Source organism: Neltuma alba, unplaced genomic scaffold (genome assembly GCF_004799145.2).
Source record: "Neltuma alba isolate B1F8T4 unplaced genomic scaffold, ASM479914v2 tig00002811_pilon, whole genome shotgun sequence".
Taxonomy (NCBI): domain Eukaryota; kingdom Viridiplantae; phylum Streptophyta; class Magnoliopsida; order Fabales; family Fabaceae; genus Neltuma; species Neltuma alba.
The window spans coordinates 39,646-63,716 of record NW_021633026.1 but is presented as its reverse complement, the minus strand read 5'-3'; the positions used below and the strand labels follow the sequence as shown (position 1 = coordinate 63,716).

General features: G+C 34.8%; 1 protein-coding gene across 1 annotated transcript; it reads left to right on the top strand.

Annotated features, from left to right (window-relative positions):
- Positions 1–1,770: 1,770 nt before the first annotated feature.
- LOC114738577 (general transcription factor 3C polypeptide 3) lies at positions 1,771–18,549 on the top strand. Its single transcript, XM_028926640.1, has 18 exons — positions 1,771–2,150; positions 2,858–2,963; positions 3,869–3,976; positions 5,741–5,922; positions 6,537–6,732; positions 7,823–8,080; positions 9,200–9,346; positions 10,075–10,153; positions 10,747–10,860; positions 10,963–11,129; positions 11,777–11,895; positions 13,731–13,854; positions 13,946–14,023; positions 14,104–14,230; positions 14,442–14,556; positions 16,131–16,321; positions 16,436–16,548; positions 18,062–18,549. Exons 1-18 carry the CDS (start codon positions 1,813–1,815, stop codon positions 18,326–18,328), a joined length of 2,829 nt encoding a protein of 942 aa, XP_028782473.1. The 5' UTR covers positions 1,771–1,812; the 3' UTR covers positions 18,329–18,549.
- Positions 18,550–24,071: the final 5,522 nt, after the last annotated feature.

Sequence of the window (24,071 nt, the reverse complement as noted above, 5' to 3'; positions counted from 1 at the left end):
ATTCCAAATAGCTGGATCATGTAAAATAAGCAAGGTACTAAAGGTCATACAAGTCATTCAACCAATCAAAATGATGACTTAATGATAAATAATTTGACTAAAATTAAAATATTCATATATATATATAATAATATTTAACTAGAAAGATATTTATCTACAAGCAAATGAAATATTCATGCCTAAATTAGGTATAATATAACAAAATGAAGTTACTAAAATACAAATTAAATGCACTTTTATTTTTTCCTTAACGTAAAACCAAGTCTTTTCAAGATTAGTAAAATGAGGGGGAAATGGTCAATATAATATTTATTCCCTTAAGTTTACATAAATTTAGTTTTAATCTATCCAGTTTCAAATTATAGGTTTTGTTCACTTAAACAATAAAATGATTCAGATTTTTATTAAATTATCAAAACCAATGTTTTAAATAAAAAGAAACTTAAGAGACCAAAACATATGATTTAAAACCTGAGGGACCAAATCCAAATTAAAACCAAATTCAAAGGATCAAAATTTATATTAACTCAAAAAAACATAAAGCCTAACCCGTTAGCACCATCTAAAACTCCTGACTAATATGGCCAAAGGCTGATTCAATAACATAATCGAGTGACATGGGTGGGATTTTAATATCGTAAAAATAAGAAGAAACACAGAAAAGGATCTGGAGAGAGGCCGTGCATCTTTTTGAAGCATTAGCATAATAAGAGATTATGCTAATAAAAATAAGAATATTGGACGTTATGACGGCGATGATCAAGTCCATAATCCATCCAGAGTCAAGCCATTCTCATGGAAGGTCCAAGAAATGTGGGCCTCAGTCCACTTGGTTTGAAGGCCTTATTAGGTCCACATTTTCCAAAATCAACAACAAGTGTTAAAAAAGGGACTTCACGTCTTTTGTTTGTTTTGGGCCGATTACGATTCATCATCATTATTCGGCTAATCATTAGAGTGTAACTAAATAATGCTACCAACAGAGTTGAGTTTAACAGAAAGAGTTAGTCTCTCATAAAATAACAAACCAAGATTTGAATTTTTACTGGGAGAGGTGCTCACATTTAGTGCCTGACAGTACCTTGAATAGGATTGCCTTCAATAGGAGGATACCTATACTTTAATTAAAAAAAAAAATAATGCTATTTATGTTCATAAAATTGTCTTAAAATATGTTAAAATATTATGCACATTAATAAGTATATATATTTCAAGGGAAATAAATTAAAGAATTAATATGAATCATTTTTTTCCCATATCCATCTGTTTATTCTCTCACTAATCCTACTATTAACATAAAAAAATTTGATCCATTTATAAAAAATATTTCAATAAATCAGAATTATTAATTTTCAATTTAAATAATTTAATTAGAAGAAAAATTAAGTAATTTGAGTTTTAAAATACAACCTATTTTGACCAAAAAATCTTAAACCTATTCTCCTCCAACAAATCATGGCATTTTCATATTATTTTTTGAAATTTAATTTGAATTGGGGAAATTACAAAAAAAAACCTTGGAATTTCAAAAACACAGATAAGGACTCTTGACAACTTCATTATAGCTTTTGACAATAATAATATGTCATGAAGTTCTCAAAATCCAAAGTGAAGTTGTCAAGGGTCTTTATCTGCGTTTTTGTAATTCTAATGTTTTTTTTTTTTTGCAATTTTCCCATTTGAAGTTTAGTTTTTGACTTTTTTCCCCGGGATTTGTCCAGGCCCATTGCCCCAGCAAGCCCACCAAAAAAAAAAAGAAAGGAAAGAAATTGTAACGGGCACTCACTAACTCACCGCGGAAACTCATCGGCGATGGCGGGAGAGGAAAGCTGCGTCAGTGCTGATGCTGACGCGGGCTTACGAAGCAGCTTCGTTGCGTTCAACGGGGAAGAGGGGATGGACGTTCAGGAAAAGCAAGAAGAAGAAGTAGAAGACGCGCCAGAGGAGGAGGATGGAGAAGATATGGATGCAGGTGAAGAAGAATACGTCGAAGATGATGGGGAGTATACTTTCAGGTTCGAAGATGGGATCAACCCTCTAGATTTTGTGGAGAATAATGATTCTGGGGTCCAGAGTTATCAGCAATTCGAGCGCCTTGAGAATGAAGCTCTTGCTGATAGAAAGCGAAAAGCAGCTGAAGACTTGCAACCGTAATTTCAACTTCTCATCATTCATCACTCTTTCTTTTTTGCCTGAGCAATTATCTTTTGCGAGAATGATTTATAGGAACCTAAACACTATAATACAATCCAATAATGCTGCATAATATCTGAAAAAATAAATTTTCTCAAGTCTGATCATGTTATAACAATATTTTATTACTTTAAGATCCTAAATGGTGGCTTTGATAAATGTCAGTGTTAACTTTAGAAAGCGAAGGTGATAACTGAAGCTTCTTCAAAGGAATTCTGATTTTAAAGGTTCTTTTCTAGTATCTTTAGACATTGAGATTTCTATCTCTCATTTTATCCTTTTGGGTTTGCAGCTTTCCCATTGATCTAGATTATAATATTCAATTGTAGTTTATGTGTTTGATACCATTGCCCGACTTGTTCAATCAACTGTCAATTTCATAGTTTTGAATCCAGCTTATTGTGTATTTTATTGTTGTTTTTCCTCATTGTGCTATTATTCTGTGCTTTATGCCTCAAGTAGATTTAATTTGACTATGTGCTATTCTGATAAGTTCAAGAATGAATAACGAATATAAGCAAGAAGGAAAAATTTGGATGTCCTTTTTTTTTTTTTTTTTTTTAAAATAGAAAAAGAAGAATTATTAATAAGTTAAAGAGTTGGGATGCAAATAGGTATTTTATTAAAAGTATGATGTGCATTCATTCAATGTCTCTAAAAGCAGTGATGGGCCTTCTTTCAAGAAGGTGAGGGAAGAGGACATGTCGGGGGCAAGTATGGAGGAGATAATGGAAGCACTGAATTTTGGCGTTCGTAGGAAGTCTAGAAAGGTACAATATACATGTGATCAGTCATACTTATGCAGCATAATCTGTGAACAATATATCTCTACATGATAATATGTTAGGGGAAAGGTTTAACTCTGAATAGAGAATGATCATAAATTCTTGAGACATTGTGCAGCCCAGATTGCTGAGTATAATTTGCTTACGTGAGCAAAGAGTATTAAAAAAAAAAAAAGGTTTTGGCATACTTAATTGACTTCTTTTAACTAAGGTGCGCTGCAAATTTTTGAACAATTTACAATGTGGTGGAAATTGAGGAGGGCATTTAGGTTGAATAACAAGGGGAATGATCGAGGCAAATGTTAAACTATTTATGAAGAACTAGTTGGTTAGTCTTTTCAAATGGTGTTTTTCTGGCAAATTTATTGTGTTCAGATATCAAAAACCTTTAGTTGTTCTGAGAATCATTTGAAAAGGACTACAAATATTTAATGCAATGCATCTCCTTCATTTTCCTGTCATTTGAAGAAAATGCTATAATTGGACATATCCTCTGCATCTTGGTGAAGAGTGCCTATGTGTGCTTTCTCAGCCTATGAACTTCAGTATTGTGCTTTCAGCATCTTGGTTTGAAGGTGAAACTAAGAGAATGTAAGTGTGTAAACGAGATTATTATAAAAAACGGCATAATATATCTTTTAATGCCCTAGAAAGGATGTTGATGACTGAGTCAAGGAGTTAGACTTTTCTGTTTTGCATATGCAACTAACTACTGATCCATACTATTATTTGTTTAACCAACTAACTAGTGATCCAACTAACTAGATTCTAGATTTTAAAAAAATAAAAATAAAAATTTGAACTTGCTGGTCAAAATAAGATGAAAAATTTTGAAATTGATATCTGAGCTTGCGACACCTTTTATTCCTCTATTTGTTTTCCTCATGCAGCCCAAGAAAAGAGGTAGACGAAAAGGATCAAAGAATAAACTCGATCCTCAGCTAACACGGATGCTTGGTGATGCCACAATTCATTATGCGCATGAACGTTATGAAGAGGTATTATATTCTTCCCACAATCATCTATGGCTAAACACATTTCCTTTTTCAAAGCAGCATGCTATTGCAGTTCTCTAGTATGATGGAGGAAGTTTTAGTGGCTACATAGTTTTATTACTAGCCCTATATATTACATGATTTTATTACTAGCCCTATATATTTTTTTTGTAGGTATGATCTCTTATTATAAGGATGCCATCATATTGTTTGTAATTCTATTTCCTTGTAGATTATATATTGATACTTTGTCAGCCTGGTCCTTGTACTTTATCCAAATTCTGTGTTGCATCAATACTTAAAAAAGACGTACCCATAGTAGATACACAATTGTACTTTGCAATACATATAATGTATTCTAACGTCTGTATTATAGTTCTTCTATGAATTGTTCTGAAATGACTTAAGAGCTTATAGAGAACTCTCTCTTTCTTTTGTTGCTTATTATGAATATCTTCACATTGCTTTTCAATACTCATTTAAAACTCAAAATCATTTCTCATGCGTTAACTTGTTGAATATATATAATATTTTATATGAATATTTCTCATACCTGTATGCTATAATTATAAAACTTGTCATATCCAACTTCTCATATTGTATTGTGTCTAATGCCTGTGCCCATATATGTGCATTTCACTTTTTCTTTTAACAAAACAGTAAAGGAAATGTATTAGAAGGTAGGTAGATTATAATACAATGAAGGAGGATAAGGTATTTGTTTGGAACTGACCAAAACCAAGAAAAAGTTTGAGAAAATATAAAATTGACCAAGTCCCCAGCTCTCCTAAAATTTGACAAGGACTCCTCTTTCTGGTATCCACGAATAAAGTAGCAAAAGGATATGATTGGCAATACCCTCTCTCATGCTAATTGCCAAAGGAAAAAAAAAAAAAAAAAGAAAGAAAAGAAAACGTCCTTAAAATTGTGAGCATTCCTGTCCAACTAAATATGTTATAACGTGATAAAGTCTAAACATCACTAAAAGACATTAATCTTATTCATGACAAAACCCCAATATCTTGTTTGGAGAAATTGCTGCAATGACAGAGGGACTCATTGATTGCCTAAGACTCCAGGACTATGAGGAAATTGATGTCTCACAGATCTAGCAGTAGGCTACACGCGACACAAACATGAGGGAAAGTTTTAATGTTAAGCCTGCAGCATGTTATTGCTGTCAATAATATTAAACATTACTCACCAGATAAATGACTTCATATTAGAAAGGGCTTTAACACCTCAAATATCAGGTTAGCCCTTATATTTTAAAATTTTGCAATCAGTTCATTATAATTCCAAATGTGGTAAGCGAGTTCTTGCTATGGCAGTCTAATAGAACAGCTCCAGTTCAGAAGCTAATATCCCTTAGAGGTTTTACTTAGATGTTGGAGCACTAATTTTCTAGTTAGTGACAGATTGTGTTAGATGTTTAGCATTGAATAATCAATTTGGTTAACAGCTACTGCCTGAGACTAAAGTAAACTAAATATGTTAATTGATATGCAACATATGGTTTTTTAACTCTTGAAATGCTTTATTGTATCCATTTAAAGTCGGCTCTTTAGATATCAGGAGTATTGTTAACGCAACATGGGATCAGACCTGGCATTTTAATTTGTCTGATTATTCACACTTTTCTTTCTTTGCCTGGTTGATACTTTGTCTGCTTAAGCTGTTTTGAGTTGCAGATTCTTTCTGCCAGAGAGCGATCCACACACACACACGCATACACACACATATATTCACTCTGCTGACTGTATGCAGGCTATTTCTATATTGCATGAAGTTATCAGGCTGGCACCAAATTTGCCCGATTCATATCACACACTTGGACTTGTCTATAGTTCACTTAAGGATGACAAGAAGGCTATGAATTTCTACATGATTGCGGCTCTTTTGACCCCCAAAGATTCATCTCTCTGGAAAATGCTTTTTACCTGGTCCATGTAAGAGAGTTCCACATTCTTTCCTCATCATTCTTTAGGCCTGTTTGTTTAAACTTGAGAATAAACGTGATTTTGATTAAGCTACATGAGGAATTTGTTAGCAGAATTTTCAGCTAAACATGAGGGATTGTTGGAAGAAAATTTGTTTTATGCTTATTTTGATAAGCTAATCAAATCACTTAGTAAAATATGTTGAAAATATATTTTTCTTTCCAACAACCCCTCATGTTTAACTGAAGATCCTCTCAAAAACTCCCTCATGTAGTGTAATCAAAATCTTTTTTTTTTTTTTGGGTTAATCTTAAACAAATGGGACCTTTGTGTACTGTGATCTTTCTTAACATAGTCAGCTCTATGTAATGACATTCCCACTGTAATTGTGAAGGAAAGATTAAATTACCTTAATCGATGTTTGCAATGAAATGAATATAGAATATGGTGCACAATTAAATTTTCTCATTTTTTCTATTTGCAAATGGTTCTTTGCAATGTTTTTGATACTGCGATTTGTTGCCATTTCTACTTTAAATTGAATTATACATGCATTCAAATATCTAATGGCTTTTAAATAGAAATAGTATTACTTGTTGAGATTGAGAACATTTCAATTGCAGAGAGCAAGGTGACGTTGGTCAGGCTGGCTATTGTCTTTCAAAAGCAATAACTGCTGATCCCAAGGACATTACTCTTAGAATTCATCGTGCATCTCTCTATGTTGAGCTCAAAGATTATCAAAGAGCAGCTGAGACATATCTACAAATTTATCAACTCTTTCCTGAGAAAGTTGGTGCACTAAAAAGTGCAGCTAAGGTATTCCTCTTTATCTGTTTTTAAGGATCCATGTTCTACATGACCATGCATGTCCTTTTCTGTAGATTTTGTGTTAAATAACATTTTTTTTTTCCTTTTTAACATTTTTGTACCAAAAATTTTACTTGTCTTTTTCTGATGCTGTGATTTATGTGTATGCTGGTGGGTCTCGTGGCCTCTATGTACCCTTCTGTAAGGGTTGGGTATTCAAAGAGCTTTTCGGGATAATTATGACAGTGCTTCAAAGTAGGCTTCTGGAAGATTCCTGTTGGAATATGATCTGAAAGCCTGATAATGAAGCATGTGCTTGATGATGATAAACAACAAGTTTGAATGTGAACCTGAACATGATTAGTGTTATTGGAGTCTGGAACAGTGGAACGAGAGAGGAATCCTGTTGTGCCTCATGGTCCTGGTTTGAATAGAATGGTCTTATAGGATGCTTCTTTAGAGTATTATGGCCCTTGGTTTGAAGATTATGGACCTTGTTATTCTTCAATGTTAAAGAACCTTTTGAATCACAATGCCCAAAAAAAGGTATAGCTTTAGGGTTACTGAACAAGATAACACCCAACCGGAGTTGATGAAAGGAAAAAGAAGAGAAAGGTGTAGCATTGAAGTTATCCTAGTCAAACTACCCTTTGCTCAATTAATCTTCAATCCTGACATAATTTCGAAAATGCAAAGGACAAATAGAACACCAGCAATACTGTCTCTGCTGTCGTTGGCCGACAAAAAAAAAAAAAAGAAAAGAAAAAAACTGTCTTTACTGTCCTCCGGGAAAGGAAATGTGTTGTTTGTAGAGTGGAGGTGAGAAAATTAAAACTTTTGCCTAGCATATGTGGGTAATCTTAATGCCATTGATACCCCCATCAACAACCCTATTAATCAATGTGCGAAGCTTGTTTACCACTAGGGTATTAAAGAGTGGAGAAATAGAAGATCCGGTTACTTTATCTCTCTCTAACCTTGAAACTAAGATTTAGCATCGCCATTCACAATCACATAAAAATGTGGCAGCAGACAAGCATCAAATAATTGGAGTTCTCAAATTATTTTATCATCTGTCGTATGCTGCTTTCTGTTTCAGCTCTACCAAAAATGCGGTCAAGTAGAATGTTCAATCCACATTCTTGAAGACTATCTTAAGGGTCAACAGGCTGAAGCCAGTGAAAGTATTGTTGATCTGCTAGCTTCCATATACATGGAGACTAAGGCATATGACAGAGCTCTTCAGCATATTGAGCATGCACAAGCTGTACATTATGCAGGGAAGGAGTTGCCATTGAATCTGAAAATTAAAGCAGGAATCTGTCATATTCATCTTGGAAATATGCAGATGGCTCAGGTCTGTCACCTGCTCATTAGATGATACATAATTCAGTTGACTTTGTATGTTCTGAAGTATTACTCATTTTAACCGTACATGCTTGTTGAATCTGAGGTTGTCTACAATTTACTAATATTCAAACGATGTTGAGCATCCGGCTTGAACAAATCCACCTGCTCTATTTTTGTGCATTCCCCTTGTAGTATATTGCTATGTTTTCAACCTGATACCACCATGAGAATGCTGCGCACCCATCCTGTGCCTTTATATAATTTTTTTTCACGTTTAGTGTAGATATGATATGTGTTTAATTATTAGGCCCAGCCCAGTAGTTTTCACTCTCTAGCCTAGGCATAACGCGTGTATCTCTGTAGTAAGACTGTATGGTTGGATTAACTATTGAATTCTCTATAATCTCTGGTTACTAGCATAAATTATTGTGATCCTGTCAAGCGAGAAACTTCGAGAGTCAGAGTTAGCACCAACATGACTAGTGGGAGAAGTTTGTTAATTTGACCTCCTGTGGTGCTTAGCACATCACTTCAAAGGAAGCCTGCCTGTTCAACTTTCAAATAGGTTGTATTGTCAAGTACTGTTGTGCTGATTTGCCTTTGTCATGGAGACATTCCCTTTTTGGCTTTTTTCATAGTAACATTAAGTGGGCTTCGCTCAGGTTAAGTTGCTTCATTAGGCAATCTTTAGAGCATATTCTTTCACATAGGCTTGGTGTGTATAGTGTTTTCTTCCTAGAGTGCTGTACAAAATCATTGAATGCAAGTTGATATGGATGGATAATGTCACGGAGGGATTTCTGTAATTGCCTTGTTTCACTATTTTTTTAACTTTCTATACAAGACTTCTTGCATTTTGGGTTTCTCATTCTCTTAGCAAAACAAAGAACGTCCTATTAGACTATGCACTCTTGCGTGCATAACTTTCTGTGCTTTGCTTTCATGCTAGTGTCTTCTTTCACAGCCTTTATTATTATTATTTTTTTAAAAAGAGTTTTATGTGTTTTTTTTCCTTGTAAAATTTTTATCTGTCATTAATTTCGATTTATATGTAATGAAAGTATATAAAATTATGTTAATTTTTTGTCATTTGTATCATATTGAAAGTTCTCACTTGGGCTTACAGGTTCTTTTCAATGATTTGAAACCAGAGAATGCCACCGAGCATTATGACTTGGTTATTGATATTGCAGACTCATTGGTGGCTCTTGGCCATTACAACTATGCATTGAGTTATTATCTGATGTTGGAAGCAAAAAGTGGAAGTGAAAATGTGTGGTAACTTATTCCAATTTATTGCATTTCTCTTGCATTTTCTGTTTGGAAATTTGGATACCGGTAGTTTGTATGAGCATTTTATTGAATCATTGCCAATCATTCTGACAGTTAGAAAAATATTGAATTATTCATAAGAGCTTTCCACGACTCTTGTTATTCTTAAATATCTGTTTTTACAAATTAATTTTGGACTGCCCTGGCTGTTTATCATCTCACTCAGAATTTTTTTTTTCCCCCTGATAACACCACTCAGAATTAATTTTTGATGTAGAAACTAAAAAAACATGCTACAACTTGTTACTTTTAGAGTACTGATGTTCGCACTATTTTAGCTAGAGATTAGTTTTTGGCTAATGCTTTCTCTACCTTCTTAGTTACTTTGCTCATTGCGTCCTTGCCTTGGCTACCTGGGGCCATAGGGACTTTTTCCTTTCCTTTTCTTTTTTTCCCCCTTCTTTTTTTTTTTTTGGGGGAGGGGGAGGGAACTAAAGAAATGAGTGGGGTGCTGTAATAATAATAATTAATGATGGCACAGTGCTGTATCTTTGGATAATTATTATTTCAAATTAATGAAATGGTCTCAGTTGTTTTTTTTGCCTCATTTTGGTGGTCATAAATCTTGATGCTTCTTTTTTATCCAGTTTAATGGCATGCTTTCTTGGTACATCATCATTGCATAAAAGGTTTGTCGAATCTGATTCCTATGGCAAACTTTTTCTGCAGGGTCTTCTGCATCTGAAAATTGCGAGATGTTTTCTGTCCCTCAAAGAAAGATTACGAGCAATTGAATTTTTCTACAAAGGCAGGTTCAATTTTTAATTAGTTTTGTTTTTATGCAAAGAATGATAGATGAGCTAGATGTTCTTGATCTTCTTTACTTTTACTAGATAAAGTGAAGTATTTTATCTATTTAATTTTTCTAATATTAAGTGAAGTATTAATCGTCTTTCAGTGAAAGAGCGAAGGTTAAGTTGGATCAACCTCCACATAACTGATGTGGAGGTTAGTATTCCCCACATATTCGTGTGTGTGTGTGTTCTCTTTATCGTGGCTTCCCAAAGTATTTTCTCCTTTATTCTTTGCGTTTTGAAGTTTTAAAACTTTTTCCTCTTAATGTTGGTATTCTATCTGAATAAGTTGAAGTTTTAAAACTTTTTTCTCTTAGGATTTGTATTTTTTTAGTCTAATGTGTTTATTTTTTTCTTTATATTTGTGTGGGCTGGGTACAAACTAAGCTTAAGATGCAGACTACAATGCTATATGATGATTGCGTCCCTTTAACACTTGCTACCTGAATATATTAACCGAGTTATTTGCTTCTTGGACAGCCCTTTTCTACCAGCTACTTTCACTTAGAATAGTCTTATTCACTTGCCATACAAATGTTTGTTTCAGCCTTGGAAACACTAGAAGATGATATTGATGCACGAATAACTTTGACTTCTCTCCTCCTTGAGGAAGGAAAAGTAGATGAAGCCATTTTGTTGCTGGTCCCTCCAAAGGACTCTGGTACACCCCAGAATTCTTCTTCATGGTCTAAGTTTATCCAGATTATTCACCAAAAGAGCAAAAAGCTTATCCCGCAGATTTTGATGTGAAATGTACTTGCAGACTCGGGCGAAGAACATTCTGATCAATCAAATAGATGGTGGGTCAATGAAAAAGTAAAATTGAAGCTCTCCAAAATATATTGGGACAAAGGGATGCTTGAAAATTTTGTGGATACAATGTTCCCTCTGATACGTAAATCATTATATGTTGGGAACCTCCAACACACGGTAAGATTTTGAAAAGTAAATTTTGAGAATCTTTTTCCCTCCTCCCATCATAGGCGGAAACACATGCATGCATTAGCACCGTTGCATGCATATATGTTGAGTTAACAACTTGAGCTCGCTTTTAAATTGAAGTATTGACAGACTAACTGAAATGGAAGACGTCACAACTGAGTTGTAAATCCATAAGGTTCAGTGGGTGTTAGTCACTCTGTAGCATAACTTGTATTTTTTTTTCCTTTGACTTTGCTAGTTATTGAAAAGTCGAAACCTGTGTGTGGATAATCCCACTAAAAAAGATACAAGTCTGTTAATAGAGTAATCTTAAACTAGTATTGTGATTTCAGCACAAAAAAAGAAGCTAATATTGTGATTAATGATGCTATAAGGAGAGAAACGTTGACATTTGTTTTATAAACTTTTATTTTGTAGAAGTACTACCCATGATAACAATTGAGGTACAAGCATGCGTTTTGGTTGAAAAAATGTATTGGAGCTTTATCGTCCATTTGCCTGTGCTTTTCTGGTCAGACATGTCAGGGATATGTTTATGCAATATATGCTTAGGGGTTCTCTCAATTATATCACTACTTACATCATAGGCTTTGATCAGTTGTCAAATTTATACATGCCATTGTCGGTTTTTGTAGGGAAAGACAAAAAAGCGGCTCTCCAAGAAAGATCTGGTTGAAAGGGTTAAAGTATTGGATGATCAGGATACAGACAATGTATTTCGAGGATTCAGGCCAATAGCTCTTCCATCTGATCTGTGAGTATTGGATTTAAATACTGAAATTTTGTGGGAATCTTGTGATGATGGGCTCATTCTTTTTTTTCTTTTTAATTATGCCTTGTTTATCACGAGGTAATTTAACATCCTTGTCAACTTATTTATTTACCTTTTTTTTTTTTTTTTAAATTTTCATGTACTATGCTGTCTTTATCATGTATTTATTTCCTTCTTTTCCTCCCTGATTTACGGAATTGATTGGATAATTCCTTAAGTTAACACAATTCCTATTTTTTTTCTCCCTTCTTTCTTTTCTTTTGTTTTTCATTTTTTTCGAAAACAAGTTGAACCAGAAAAGACCTCTGAACATCAAAATTCTGCATGATGCATGAGCCCATGGCCAAAATATGACCATCAATATGATGGGCAGAAGCCTCTCATGAGGATGCTGCTCAGAACAGCTTCCAGCCTTTAAGCATAAAGTATATCCATGCACTCCTTTTATTTAGTGTACCAATATTTGGCCAAATCCATATTAAACTGAAGTTGTGCACAAGAAGCCATTTACGAATGGCTTCATTTGGTTTGTGCATTATGCACTGCTCTCCTCTGCTGCTGCCCAAAACATGTGGACTTAATCCCCCCTAATGAGATTCAGTGTTCGCTAGATGATCATAACGCCATGTATGATACTTGAAAAATAACAAAGAGTACTTTCGGTGGTTCAATGACAAAAAGATAAAGACAGGGAAAAAGAAACTTTTGTTGGTGGAAACTATCTGTTAGTGCTTAATGAAAACCATCCATTTGTGGTTAACCCACCAATAATTAAATTGGGGGCTGAAAATTATTTGCTATTGGTTAGGAAGGAATTGAAGGAGAGTTATTGGAGAAGCACTACCTGGGTTCAATGATATAGGCTGGGTAGCAAAGGAAGAAAGCGAGAAATGAGTACTACAATAAGGAGAGACTAGCCTCTTGAATGCTAGACCTTTTTTTAGGTTCTTCCCTTTTTCCTTTAATCCTGCTACTTAACATCCTTCTACTTCTCCATATCCTAGCGGGAGTATTACATTGGTGTCCACCAATTTTGGTGTTGGCATGTTCTTTCATAGGGAATGGCCATGTTCAAAAGGGAAGAAAAGACAGAAAACAGGTCTAGCATTTGAGAGGTTAGTCTCTCCTTGTAGTGGCCATTTCTTGCCTTCTTCCTTCACTACCCAGCCTATATGGTTGAACCCAAGTAGTGCTTCTTCCTTAAATAGGGACGGTTGCCCCACCTCAATAAATAACTTTTGGGCAGGAAAGTAGAATGCAAGTGTCACGAGTAAATTGTTGTAGAGTATAACTTCCAAGACATTGGCTCTTCAAGGGGGCCAATTGATGGAGACTTAGGTAGTGTGGGATATCTAAACCCCACATTGAGTAGTATGGGATGATTTATGAGGTATTTAAATAGATTGGTTCTTCCACCTCAATGGCTAGCTTTGAGGAGAGGATTCCCGTCTCATCTGTGTATCCTTCATTGGTACTTCTATAGGATTGCAGCCCATTTACCTTAGTTTCCTTATTACTCCATATTATGTGAATTATCTACGAATAAGGGCTTCCCAGTGGCCTGTTAAATGGTACCACTTTTGATTGATATGTTCGTTATTTCCCTTCATGAGTCAATTATGAATTACACAGCAAAATTGTCCACATTACCCTCAAGAAAGGAAAGGAAAGGAAAGAAAAGAAAAGAAAAAGAGACAATATCAGCAAAAAATTGGTATTTGGTGCTAATATTTTTCTCAATAGATTTTCTTGCTTGATTTTGCTCTTGCTACATTGTCACAAGCTTAAAATGAATGTCTCTCGTTATATTAAATTAGGGTGAAGGCTTCCAGGGCCAAAAAGAAGCTCCAGGAAAAGGCAATTCTGAAGGAGAAAAGGAAAGCTGAGGCATTGGCTGCTGGAATGGACTGGATAAGTGATGAGTCAGATGATGAGCCTGGGGTAATGTGTTATCTTTAGGAGAGAAAATGTTTAAGTGATGACATCACTGAATATTGCTCCGTGCTGACTTTCTTTTCTGTATATTGCTCAGTATGTCTCCCTGAAAGGTAGAAAACGTCCTTTGTGCAATTTTCTCAAAGACGAAGAACATCATCAGCTAATTATTGATGTCAGTACTTCTATCTCTAATATTAGGCCCCACTACTCCCATTTCCTCTGTTTTATCTGATCCATCAATATTGTTTACAGTTATGTAAGGCATTGGCGACCTTGCAAAGGTATTGGGAAGCACTGGAGATTATTAATCTCACTCTAAGATTGGCCCACAATGTGCTGTCTGCTGAGAAGAAAGAGGAACTTCGATCTCTTGGAGCTCGTTAGTCCTGAAACCTGATAGACTTTTATTCTTCTGGATTATAAATCTTTTGAATTCAAAGTTTTCTCTCCTGCCCAGAAAATACGGGGGGAATAGTTTTTCTCTTTTTCCTGCTCGTTTGTCTCCCCATCTTGAGGTTTAGATGTTTCTGTTGTTATTCTGAAGAACAAATGTGTAACTTGCTAATAAAACAAACAAACCTTTTGATCAGAAATGGCATACAACACCACAGATCCTAAGCACGGGTTTGACTGTGTTAAAAATATTGTTCAGCAACATCCTTACAGCTATGCTGCCTGGAATTGCTACTACAAGGTTACCTCAAGGTAATAATCTGACTTCGTTGTATGCATGTCAGTTAGTTAATATTGGTTTGTTTTAGTAGATTTCATTTCTTTACGTCTCTGCCTTTCTTCTCTAGTTAAGTATTAGGTGGATCAAAGGGCACCATAGGAGTGGAAGTTTCTGTAGAATTGAAGGATTGAAGACAAAGGGAAAAACCGGGCCTCTGATTTATTATTAATCCTTAAATCAATAAGAGTACAAATAACCCGATTTATTCTTCTAAAATGGATAAAATATGATATGATATTGATATATCTAGTCCTAGGATATGATAAAGGGTAAATATCAAAACCTAATAATAATTAGTTAACCCTAACCTAGCGCATCTCAGCACACCCCCTTAAGCTGGATCGTCAGCTTGCATACTTGTGCTTTTCAACAGTTTCCTTTTGCAGATATAATAAATTGATTACAGTTCTTAGGATAATAATAACTTTATGATGTTACTAATTCCTGTGGGAGGCAATTCTAATAACCACTTACTTTTGAGACTTCCATATTCAAAAGATGGCATAACCACTTGCTTTTGAGACTTCAATATTCAAAAGATGCCAATAGATCTGGAAGTTTCCTTTACTTTTGGAGGCTGAGATACTCAAATTGGCTTCCTTTCTTTACTTGAAACCTCACCGGCTTGCATAAATACAAGTGCTTGAAATGGGTGATTATATAGAATATGTCTATTCCTAGTGATACTGTACTCAGTAAAGCGAAGATACAAGCAGGGCAGGCTGCACTTCCCTATACTTCGTAACCTAGTCCTTCAACTCCTATGCTTTATGGAATATAGATTGTTTTGGAATGAATTGACTTCTTTTACCGGGAAAAATTTCCCTCCTTTTCTCAAATTGGTTTGCAATTCTAAAAGAATAAATGTAGATCCAAAATAAAATGAGCGAGAACTCAGCGAAATCCTGATGTGGTGAAAAAACTGTTTCCTAGTGAACCCCGGAGCATTCTTGGAAAAATATTAGTTAGGCTTCCTAATCTTTTTATTATTCTTTGGTACAGAAGTGTGACTTGTAATTATGTCCTGAAGAAAAATTAAGGCCTAAATCTATCTCTATATATAATAAGTGTAGGAAGCTGTTATTGCTTATGTTGGGGATGATCTGGGAAGTCTTGAGAGGCGTCTATTTAGTGGGTTTAGTATTTAATATATTTATGTTCTTTTTCTTTTTTCATCAATAATTTATATCCTAGGTCAGTTTTAGATATTATATCTTCTGTTAATATTTTATATACCTTAGAAGATAAGTCTAAGATATTCGGAATTAATGAAAGATATGATATCTTGGATCCCAGGATTAGGGTTCTCGCTGCTGCTTAGATGAAGACCCAATGTACAAGTTATTTTGCATCTTAATAAAGTAAACAGAGGCGCACTTCACCTCTGGATTCTATAGATTTCAATACTTTTTTTTATAAGTATTGATTGGTTGCAATAGAGACATAAAGTGATTGTTTGATTAGTATTTTTTCCTCCACAATGCACAAGAAAAACTTCTAGTATCTATTTAATTTATTGGATTATCTCATGTCTGATGTGTAATAGATTGGAGAATCGAGATTCAAGGCATTCCAAATTTTTACGCTATATGCAAGGAAAATTTGTGGATTGTGTGCCTCCTATTCTCATTTCTGGGCATCAATTTACCATTTTTAGCCACCATCAAGATGCTGCAAGGAAATACCTTGAAGCTTATAAGCTTTTGCCGGAGAATCCCTTGATTAATCTTTGTGTTGGTATGTTCTTTCATGCCGTGCTGTATTTATGTAATGCTTACTGAAGCTTGTGTTGTAATTGACTGTTACTTATTCTTTCCTTTTCTTTTTTTTTATTTTTTATTTTTTTATAAGGAACTGCATTGATCAACCTAGCGTTGGGTTTTAGGCTTCAAAACAAACATCAGTGTATTCTACAGGGTTTAGCATTTCTCTACAACAATTTGAGGATCTCTGAGAATAGCCAGGTTTGTTTTAGTCAATATTTCTCCAATCCCATCGAAGATGAAAATAATATCAATTCGAATTATTGGGGGAAGAAAAAACTACATTATTTACAAAGCCAACACTATGGTTCCGACTGTTAAAAGATTGCTACCCCCAACCTCAGCCTCGATGCCAACCAGCTTAAGTCTTCGCCTTGCTAATGGATATTGACCTATTATTATTGTCTCAACTGTTTTTGATTTATTTCTCTGTGAAGAATATTAAAAAAAAAACTTAAAATGTCTAGTATTGGGTTCAGGGCCTTCAGGCCAGAACATAACCTTGGTATATAGTCTGAGTATTGAGCTAGCTGAGTTCAGTAAAATGTCAGCCCGGCATCTGGCAATGCTGGACCATTCTCTCTGATAATTTTTCTCAAAAACGTTGTAAGATACTACTTCCGGTCCTTAATATAAGAGCTAGTTTGACGTTCAATTTGATTTTAAATATAAGATCCCAATCTACTTTGTCTCTCATATTTATCCATTTTTTCTCAAGGTAATCCTTGTATTGGTTGTACATATTAAAAGTTCCATCAAATAGTAGTTCTAGCTAATATACATGATTAGCAGGAGTATTTTAGGAAAAACAATATCTATTTATTACAAATAAGTAACTTAACTAATTTTTTTTAATCTACTTAAATTAGTTAACCAGTTCTTCTATTAAGGACTGGAGGTAGTACTTACTGAAATCATTGGGGACAAAATGCATGTCAAAATACTTCCTCTCTTATGCTTATTATATGCCGTTGCTAACAGATGGTTTATAAAAATCCCACGCCTGACAATAGCATCACTGCCTTTTGTCCTCCTACACCGAATTTTAGTGCCATAAGAATGCTTGTTAACTTGTGATCACATCTTTGATAACTTGCATTTCCTCAGAGAAAAATTAGGGGTATGATTAAAATTCTTTTAGTAGGTTTCTACTTAGTCGGAAGAGACACCTATCCTCATCATCTCAATTCCCATATTTCATTTCCTCAGTATATTAATCTGCTGAAAGTTTGCATCATGTGTTTTATATCATGGGTCCTTGAGTTCTGGTATGTTTCCAGTCCTTAACCTTGGACCTTTTTGGTTGATCTTAAGTATAAGACACTGTTTCGATTATGATGTAACATTTATGATGCATTACCAAGAATACTCTATTTAATTCATCCCAAAATGCTTTGGAAAATAAAGTCAACCACTCTTTAAGAAGGGGTAATTTTGGAGAGACATTGTCAGTTTTTAAGAAATCAAGGTTGTTAACTAATTTAAATTTTCACCTTACTTCACGTAATTCAATTAAAAGGATCCTCAATTAAGAACTGAAGGGAGTATGAATTAAAAAAAAAAAAAACTGGTGAACGATCCTCCATTAATGTGAAGTTGTAAAACTTCAGCAAGTTGATTCCTGTCATTAGTCTCTTTTTCTCCCCCACACTGTTATATTTTGGTTCGAGTATGGTGAAACTGAGGCAAGCCAGCTGCTCTAAAACTTTTACAGGAATCATTGTACAATATAGCAAGAGCATACCATCATGTGGGAATGGTGACTTTGGCAGCTTTGTATTATGAGAGAGTTCTTGCTATTCGTGAGAAAGACTATCCCATTCCGAAACTTCCAGACGGGAATCCGAATGCCACGGAGAACCATCTACCTGGTTATTGTGACCTTCGCAGAGAAGCAGCTTACAATCTGCATTTGATCTACAAGAAGAGTGGAGCTCTTGATCTTGCCAGACAAGTTCTGAAGGATCATTGCTCATTTTGACTTGAGTTAGGTGTTCCTTAGGAACCACTGTCAAATTGTAGAGATTGTGAATATTTTTTTTTTACACAATTTGAACAGATGTAGGCACACAAATGAACATGTCAACATCTGGCATTGGTGTCAGAGATTGTAAATATTTAAAGAGCACAAGGTAGGCATATTGGATATGGTACATGAGATATTTAATATAGATAAGCACTCAAACTTGCATTTTTCACATTGGTCTTGGGGCTTATACCAGAGACACTGATATATAAATTATTCAATCGATTGCGGGTCTTTATACTTATTTTTCGTTCAATCAATTTCCAAGGTCAACCTAATTTACTGTGGTTTATTCTGTCTAAAAAAAGAGTTCTGAAAAGCTGGGGAAAACTTATGAAGAGCACACTAGGATTGAAAATTAAAATAGCTTCTTCTGACTTGGTAGCATACCATTTTATCCCAACTTCAATCTTGCATGCTACCTCTTGCAACAAAAAAATGAATATAAAAGTATTGTTTGCATTTTTTTTTTGAAAAAAGGCTAATCACATTACTATTCAATCATTTTACGTTAACTAGATGGCATGTGAACAAATAAGGCCTTGTTTCAATTATGATTTATTTTCTTTTTAATTAAACGTGAGTCGCATACGTGACACTGAATTTGAAAAATGAATCACATCATTTATTCACGTCATTTAAAATTCATAAATAGTATAGTCTCATATTTAACTAATTAAAGATTGCCAGCAACTTATGTATGCTTTTTCGAGTGCATGTTCCTGCATGGATACTGATCAGTGATATAAATAGAAGTTAGCTGCTTATCAAGCTTTAAGGGAAAGAAATCATTCTGGACTAATTACTAAAATTATTAAGAAAAAAGTAAATACTAAAACATTAGGTAGATTCACGTAAGCTTATCAAAAATCTCAAATTACATGTGTAAATATGATATAATCAATAGTACAGTTGACTAAAATATGGTAGAAAGTTAAAGAAAAGTTGAATCAAGTGCAAAGACTGTCTGAGAAGAGTTTAAGACAATAAAAGCATCTTATTCGTGGTCAATATTTTCCCCGTACGATGCATGTTCTATCACAGCAAGAAACTAACAAAAATCTATAGTATAGAAAAATCAATATGACTGAGTTGGATCTGGTCAATTCTCCTAAAAAGCAGCACTGCAGAAAATTACAAGGGGAAGCAAGAAACTAATAAAATAAAATAAAACGAGTGTGACAAAGAAATACTTTCTAGGAAAAATTTCGATTAAGGATCACATATGGGAATTAATTTCAAACAGCCCTCAAAAAAATCTGAAATTTCAGTTAAGGATTCTGAAATTTCACTGAAGGACCCAATGAGCAAAGTGAAATTAATTTCTAAACCCAGTTTACTCAAATGCCCTTCGAAATGAGCTAAGCTAAAAAGGCAAAAGAAAGAGGGAAAATGGAGAAGTTGGTGCCAGTTGTTCCTATACCCATGCAGTGATGAAGGGAGGTGATCGACGAGAATGAGTTGAGAAAATGCAGTGGGTGATGATTAGTCTGAAGGTGTATCTGTCGGTGGTCTGTGGAAAGTCACCGTCAGTGTTGGTGGTAGTAAGAGAAACTGAATCCCCTCCTTACGGTGTGGCGTCATGATTGTCTCTGGTGCTTGGTGTGTGAGGTAAAATTTTTTTTCTTCAAATTTTTGTTTTGTTGAGTTGACTTGTTGAGCACAGTTGGGTTGTCGTGCCTAAATAACAGAGAAATGAGAGTTTAAATGCATGGATAAGTAGGTAGTGAGGGAGGAAAATCTGATAGTGCTTTAAATTTTAGAAAGAGACTATTATTGTGTTATTGTTTAAAGTTAATAAACAAGAGGTGTTAGTGATTTTTGAAAAGTAGGTGAGAATGGGTGAACAGTGGCTGTAATGCGTGGTTGAAGGAACTTGGGGACGGATGAAAGGGAAATTGGTGTATGTGCTGAAATGGGTAACGTGAAAGGTAAAAGTGTAGAAATGGTAACCTGAAGCTGTAAAAATATGTATTCGGATTGTGAACTGGAAAATTAGAGTAGTGTAGGAAAATGGCAATTTAATGTTGTCAGGACCCGTGTTTCTGTTGTCAAATTGCAAATTCGTATTGTTAACATATACTGTCTATTATTGTTTACCAGTGACTAAAATTGAAAGTTGAAATATGTGCAGAAATGGATTATAAATGGCTGCTAGTGATGGGAAACAATTATTTTGCTTCTTCCATGCAGGAGGGGAATTTGTTAAGACCCCAGAAGGAAAATTGATATATGAATGAGGTATTGTAAGTGGAAGATTGATCACAGAAGGGATAATAAACGAAGAACTACAAAGAATGGTAGCAGATGATATTTGGCCAAAGAGTGGTCAATATAAAATAAAGTACACAGTTAGATTTGACACAGGAACATTTTTGAACCTTGTCGATGATATTGGAGTTGGCCAATTAATTGAGTACAATGATAACAGTGGGCATGTTTATATATCTAACAATAAAAAAGAGTTGAGACAAGCGTCACAGTTGGAGAGTGCACAAGAGTAAGTTGTTTTTAATTGGAATTATTTAGATTTTGGCATAATTTTAAAGAATTGAACTGCAAAACTCAACCTGTATTTGTGTTTGCAGAATAGATGATTTGGTTAGGCCTTCGCTTGTAAGGTCAGTATTTCCAACTGTATTCGATTAGGACATGGGTAACCTGAACACACCTCTAACAGAAGATGTGGCAACACTGATAGGGATTGAAAGAGGGGAAAGATAGTCAAACATTAGAAATCTAGGTGCGGAAATGTTGCTAACCCTGATGCCGGTGATGAATTCTGCAAAGTGGACAGATTTGTTGATATCAAAAGGTCAAACTTTTGTTAATGTTACACATTTCAGAGAAGCATTATATAAGTATAGCCTGGCACACAAGTTTTGATACCTATTTATGAAGAATAATAAGCATAAGATTATTGTCAAGTGCTACGTGAATGGTTGTCCATGGCAAGTTTCAGCATATGGTATAGACAAGAAGAATGAATTCCTAATTGCAAGAAGATTTCATCATGAATATTTGTACTATGGGCAAGACAACTTAGTTGTTCCCCACAAGAAAAAGTGTAGACTTATTTCAGGAGTGATTGTAGATGAGTTGAGTTCTAGCATAGACAAATGTCCTAACGACATTAGATGGGATCTAGAGAGAGAGTATGGGTTGAGTTTCAACTACCAATAAGCATACAGGGCGAAAGAGAAAGCATTGGCGCAGATTCATGGTCATCTAGAGGATTCTTATATGTTAATTCCTTGGATATGTGAAAGGCTAAAACAAACTAATCCAGAGACTATAGCAAATTGGGTTGCATCATCAGATAATAGATTTCAAGTTGTATTTATTGCGTATAACTGCTGTATAAAAGGGTTTTTGGAAGGTGGTAGAGCCATATTATATATGGATGGAAACCACTTGAGTGGTCCTTACAAAAGGACTTTGTTGGGAGCATAAGCATATGATGCAGACAATGAGTTATTTTCGCTTGCATATGCAATTGTGGGGGTGAGACTTTCGAGGAGTGGGTATGGTTCTTGGGTAACATAAAGGATATTACTAGATTATTACAATTAGTAATAGTTTCGGATAGGCACAACTTAATCAAAAGTGCAGTGCAAGCTGTGTTTGAAGGAGACCGCATGCTTTTTGTTATTGTCATTTGAAAGAGAATTATAGTGCGGAGTTCCTAAAAATAACAAGGGGAAAGAGGAAGACCAATGGACAAACAAAGGAGTTGCTCTAAAATTACTTGATTCAATTGCATATGCAAGATTGGATAGGGACTTTGATCATAGTATGGAAAAGCTAATGAGATTTTGTCCAGAATTAGGAAAATGGCTGCAAAGGAATGAAGACATTGAGCATTGGGCATAAAGCAAATCTCCTTACAAGAGGTGGGATAATATCATGACAAACCTGGTTGAATCCTTTAATGCCTGGATTATTCATGAGAGAAAGCACAACATTGCTGTTTTGATACATAAGCATAGGAAAAAATTAACAAATAAGATGTATAGTAGCAAACTGGCGATGAGAAATTGGACCAATGATGTGGGACCAAATATAGAGAAAAAATTGATGGATCATGTGGCCAGATCGGAAAGAATAGATGTACAAGATTATAGAATGAACACATTTAGGGTCAGGTGGGGAAACATAGATGTGCGGGTAAATATGATATTATGTGAATGTATTTGCAAAGGTTGGCAGATGTCAAGACTGCCATACCCACATGCATGTGCCGTAATCAAAAAGGTATATGGTAATATATGTGCATATGTGGCTTATTGGTTTTTACTCCCAACTCAAGAAAAAATTTATCATAGACTTATGATTCCAGTTGAGACACACGACATTCCTAGGCCAGATTCCCTTCGGTTTGAAGAATACTCGTCAACTATCTTTTTACAATTGCCAATGACTACTCGGTATCCTAGAAGGCCTAGAGTTAGGAGGATTGAGTCACAATTTCAGGAAAAGAAAGTGTATCATTGCTCAAGATGTAGTGAAAATGGTCACACCAGAAAGACTTGCAGTAACGCAAACCCTGTGTGACTTTATTATTGACAATAGTATTGTTTTGGTTTAATATATAGTCACTTTTGTACATAAATGAACCCCAATATGTAATTTTTTGGATAGGACGAGGAAGTAGCTAAGACAACCCATTTACTATTTTTGGTGGTGGGTTGGAATATATTTTGTATAGTGACATGATAGTTAAAATATTTCAAGATAGTACTTGATGACAAGGTATCCCAAGTATTGCACTGAACTTGGGTGGCTACACTATAAATGTATGAAAGACGTTGTCCACTTGTGAGTGGATGTATTTCTGTTCTTAGTTTGTGTATTCCTATTGCACATTCTCTAATTTGTGTTGATAACTACACATAATGTTAGACAATTCTATTACCACAGTAAGAAAATGAAGGTATTTGTGCAAAGTTAGGGTTGTGAATACACAAGTCCCTGTTGTTAATAACCTAAATTCAATTGCAAATTAGTTAAGCCCTGTTGTGAATTCTGGGGTCACACTAGATAGAAAATGCAAGTATTTGTACAAAATGGGTGTTGCGAATACACAAGTCCCTATTGTTAATAATCTAAATCCTGTTGCAAATTGGTTAATTGGTATTGTGAACTCTAGGGTCAGACATGATAACAAATGAAGGCATTTGTGTGAAATTAGTGTTACGAATACACGAGTCCTTGTTGTTAATAACTTAAATTCAATGGCAAATTGGTTAACCCGAGTTGTGAACCGTGGGGTCAAACTTGAAAATGAAGACATTTGTGCAAAATTGGTGTTGCGAATACACGAGTCATTGTTGTTAATAACTTAAATTCAATTGCAAATTGGTTAACCTGAGTTGTGAATCTTGGGGTCAGACTTGATAGAAAATGAAGGCATTTATGTGAAATTAGTGTTATCAATACACGAGTCCCTGTTGTTAATAATCTAAATCCAATTGCAAATTGGCTAATTGGTGTTGTGAACTCTGGGGTCAGACTTGATAGAAAATGAAGTCATTTGTGCGAAATTGGTTTTACGAATATATGAGTCCTTGATGTTAACAACTTAAATTCAATTGTAAATTGGTTAACCTGAGTTGTAAACCGTGGGGTCAGAGTAGATAGAAAATGGTTTTTTGTGGACAAAGTTGGGGTTGCTAATACACGAGTCCCTATTGTGCAT

Coding starts and splice junctions, on each gene's coding strand:
- LOC114738577 (XM_028926640.1), top strand. CDS start 1,813: ATGGCGGGAGAGGAAAGCTGCGTCAGTGCTGATGCTGACGCGGGCTTA. Junction 11,896..13,730: donor ATAGCTCTTCCATCTGATCT/GTGAGTATTGGA, acceptor ATATTAAATTAG/GGTGAAGGCTTCCAGGGCCA. Junction 14,557..16,130: donor TACTACAAGGTTACCTCAAG/GTAATAATCTGA, acceptor GATGTGTAATAG/ATTGGAGAATCGAGATTCAA.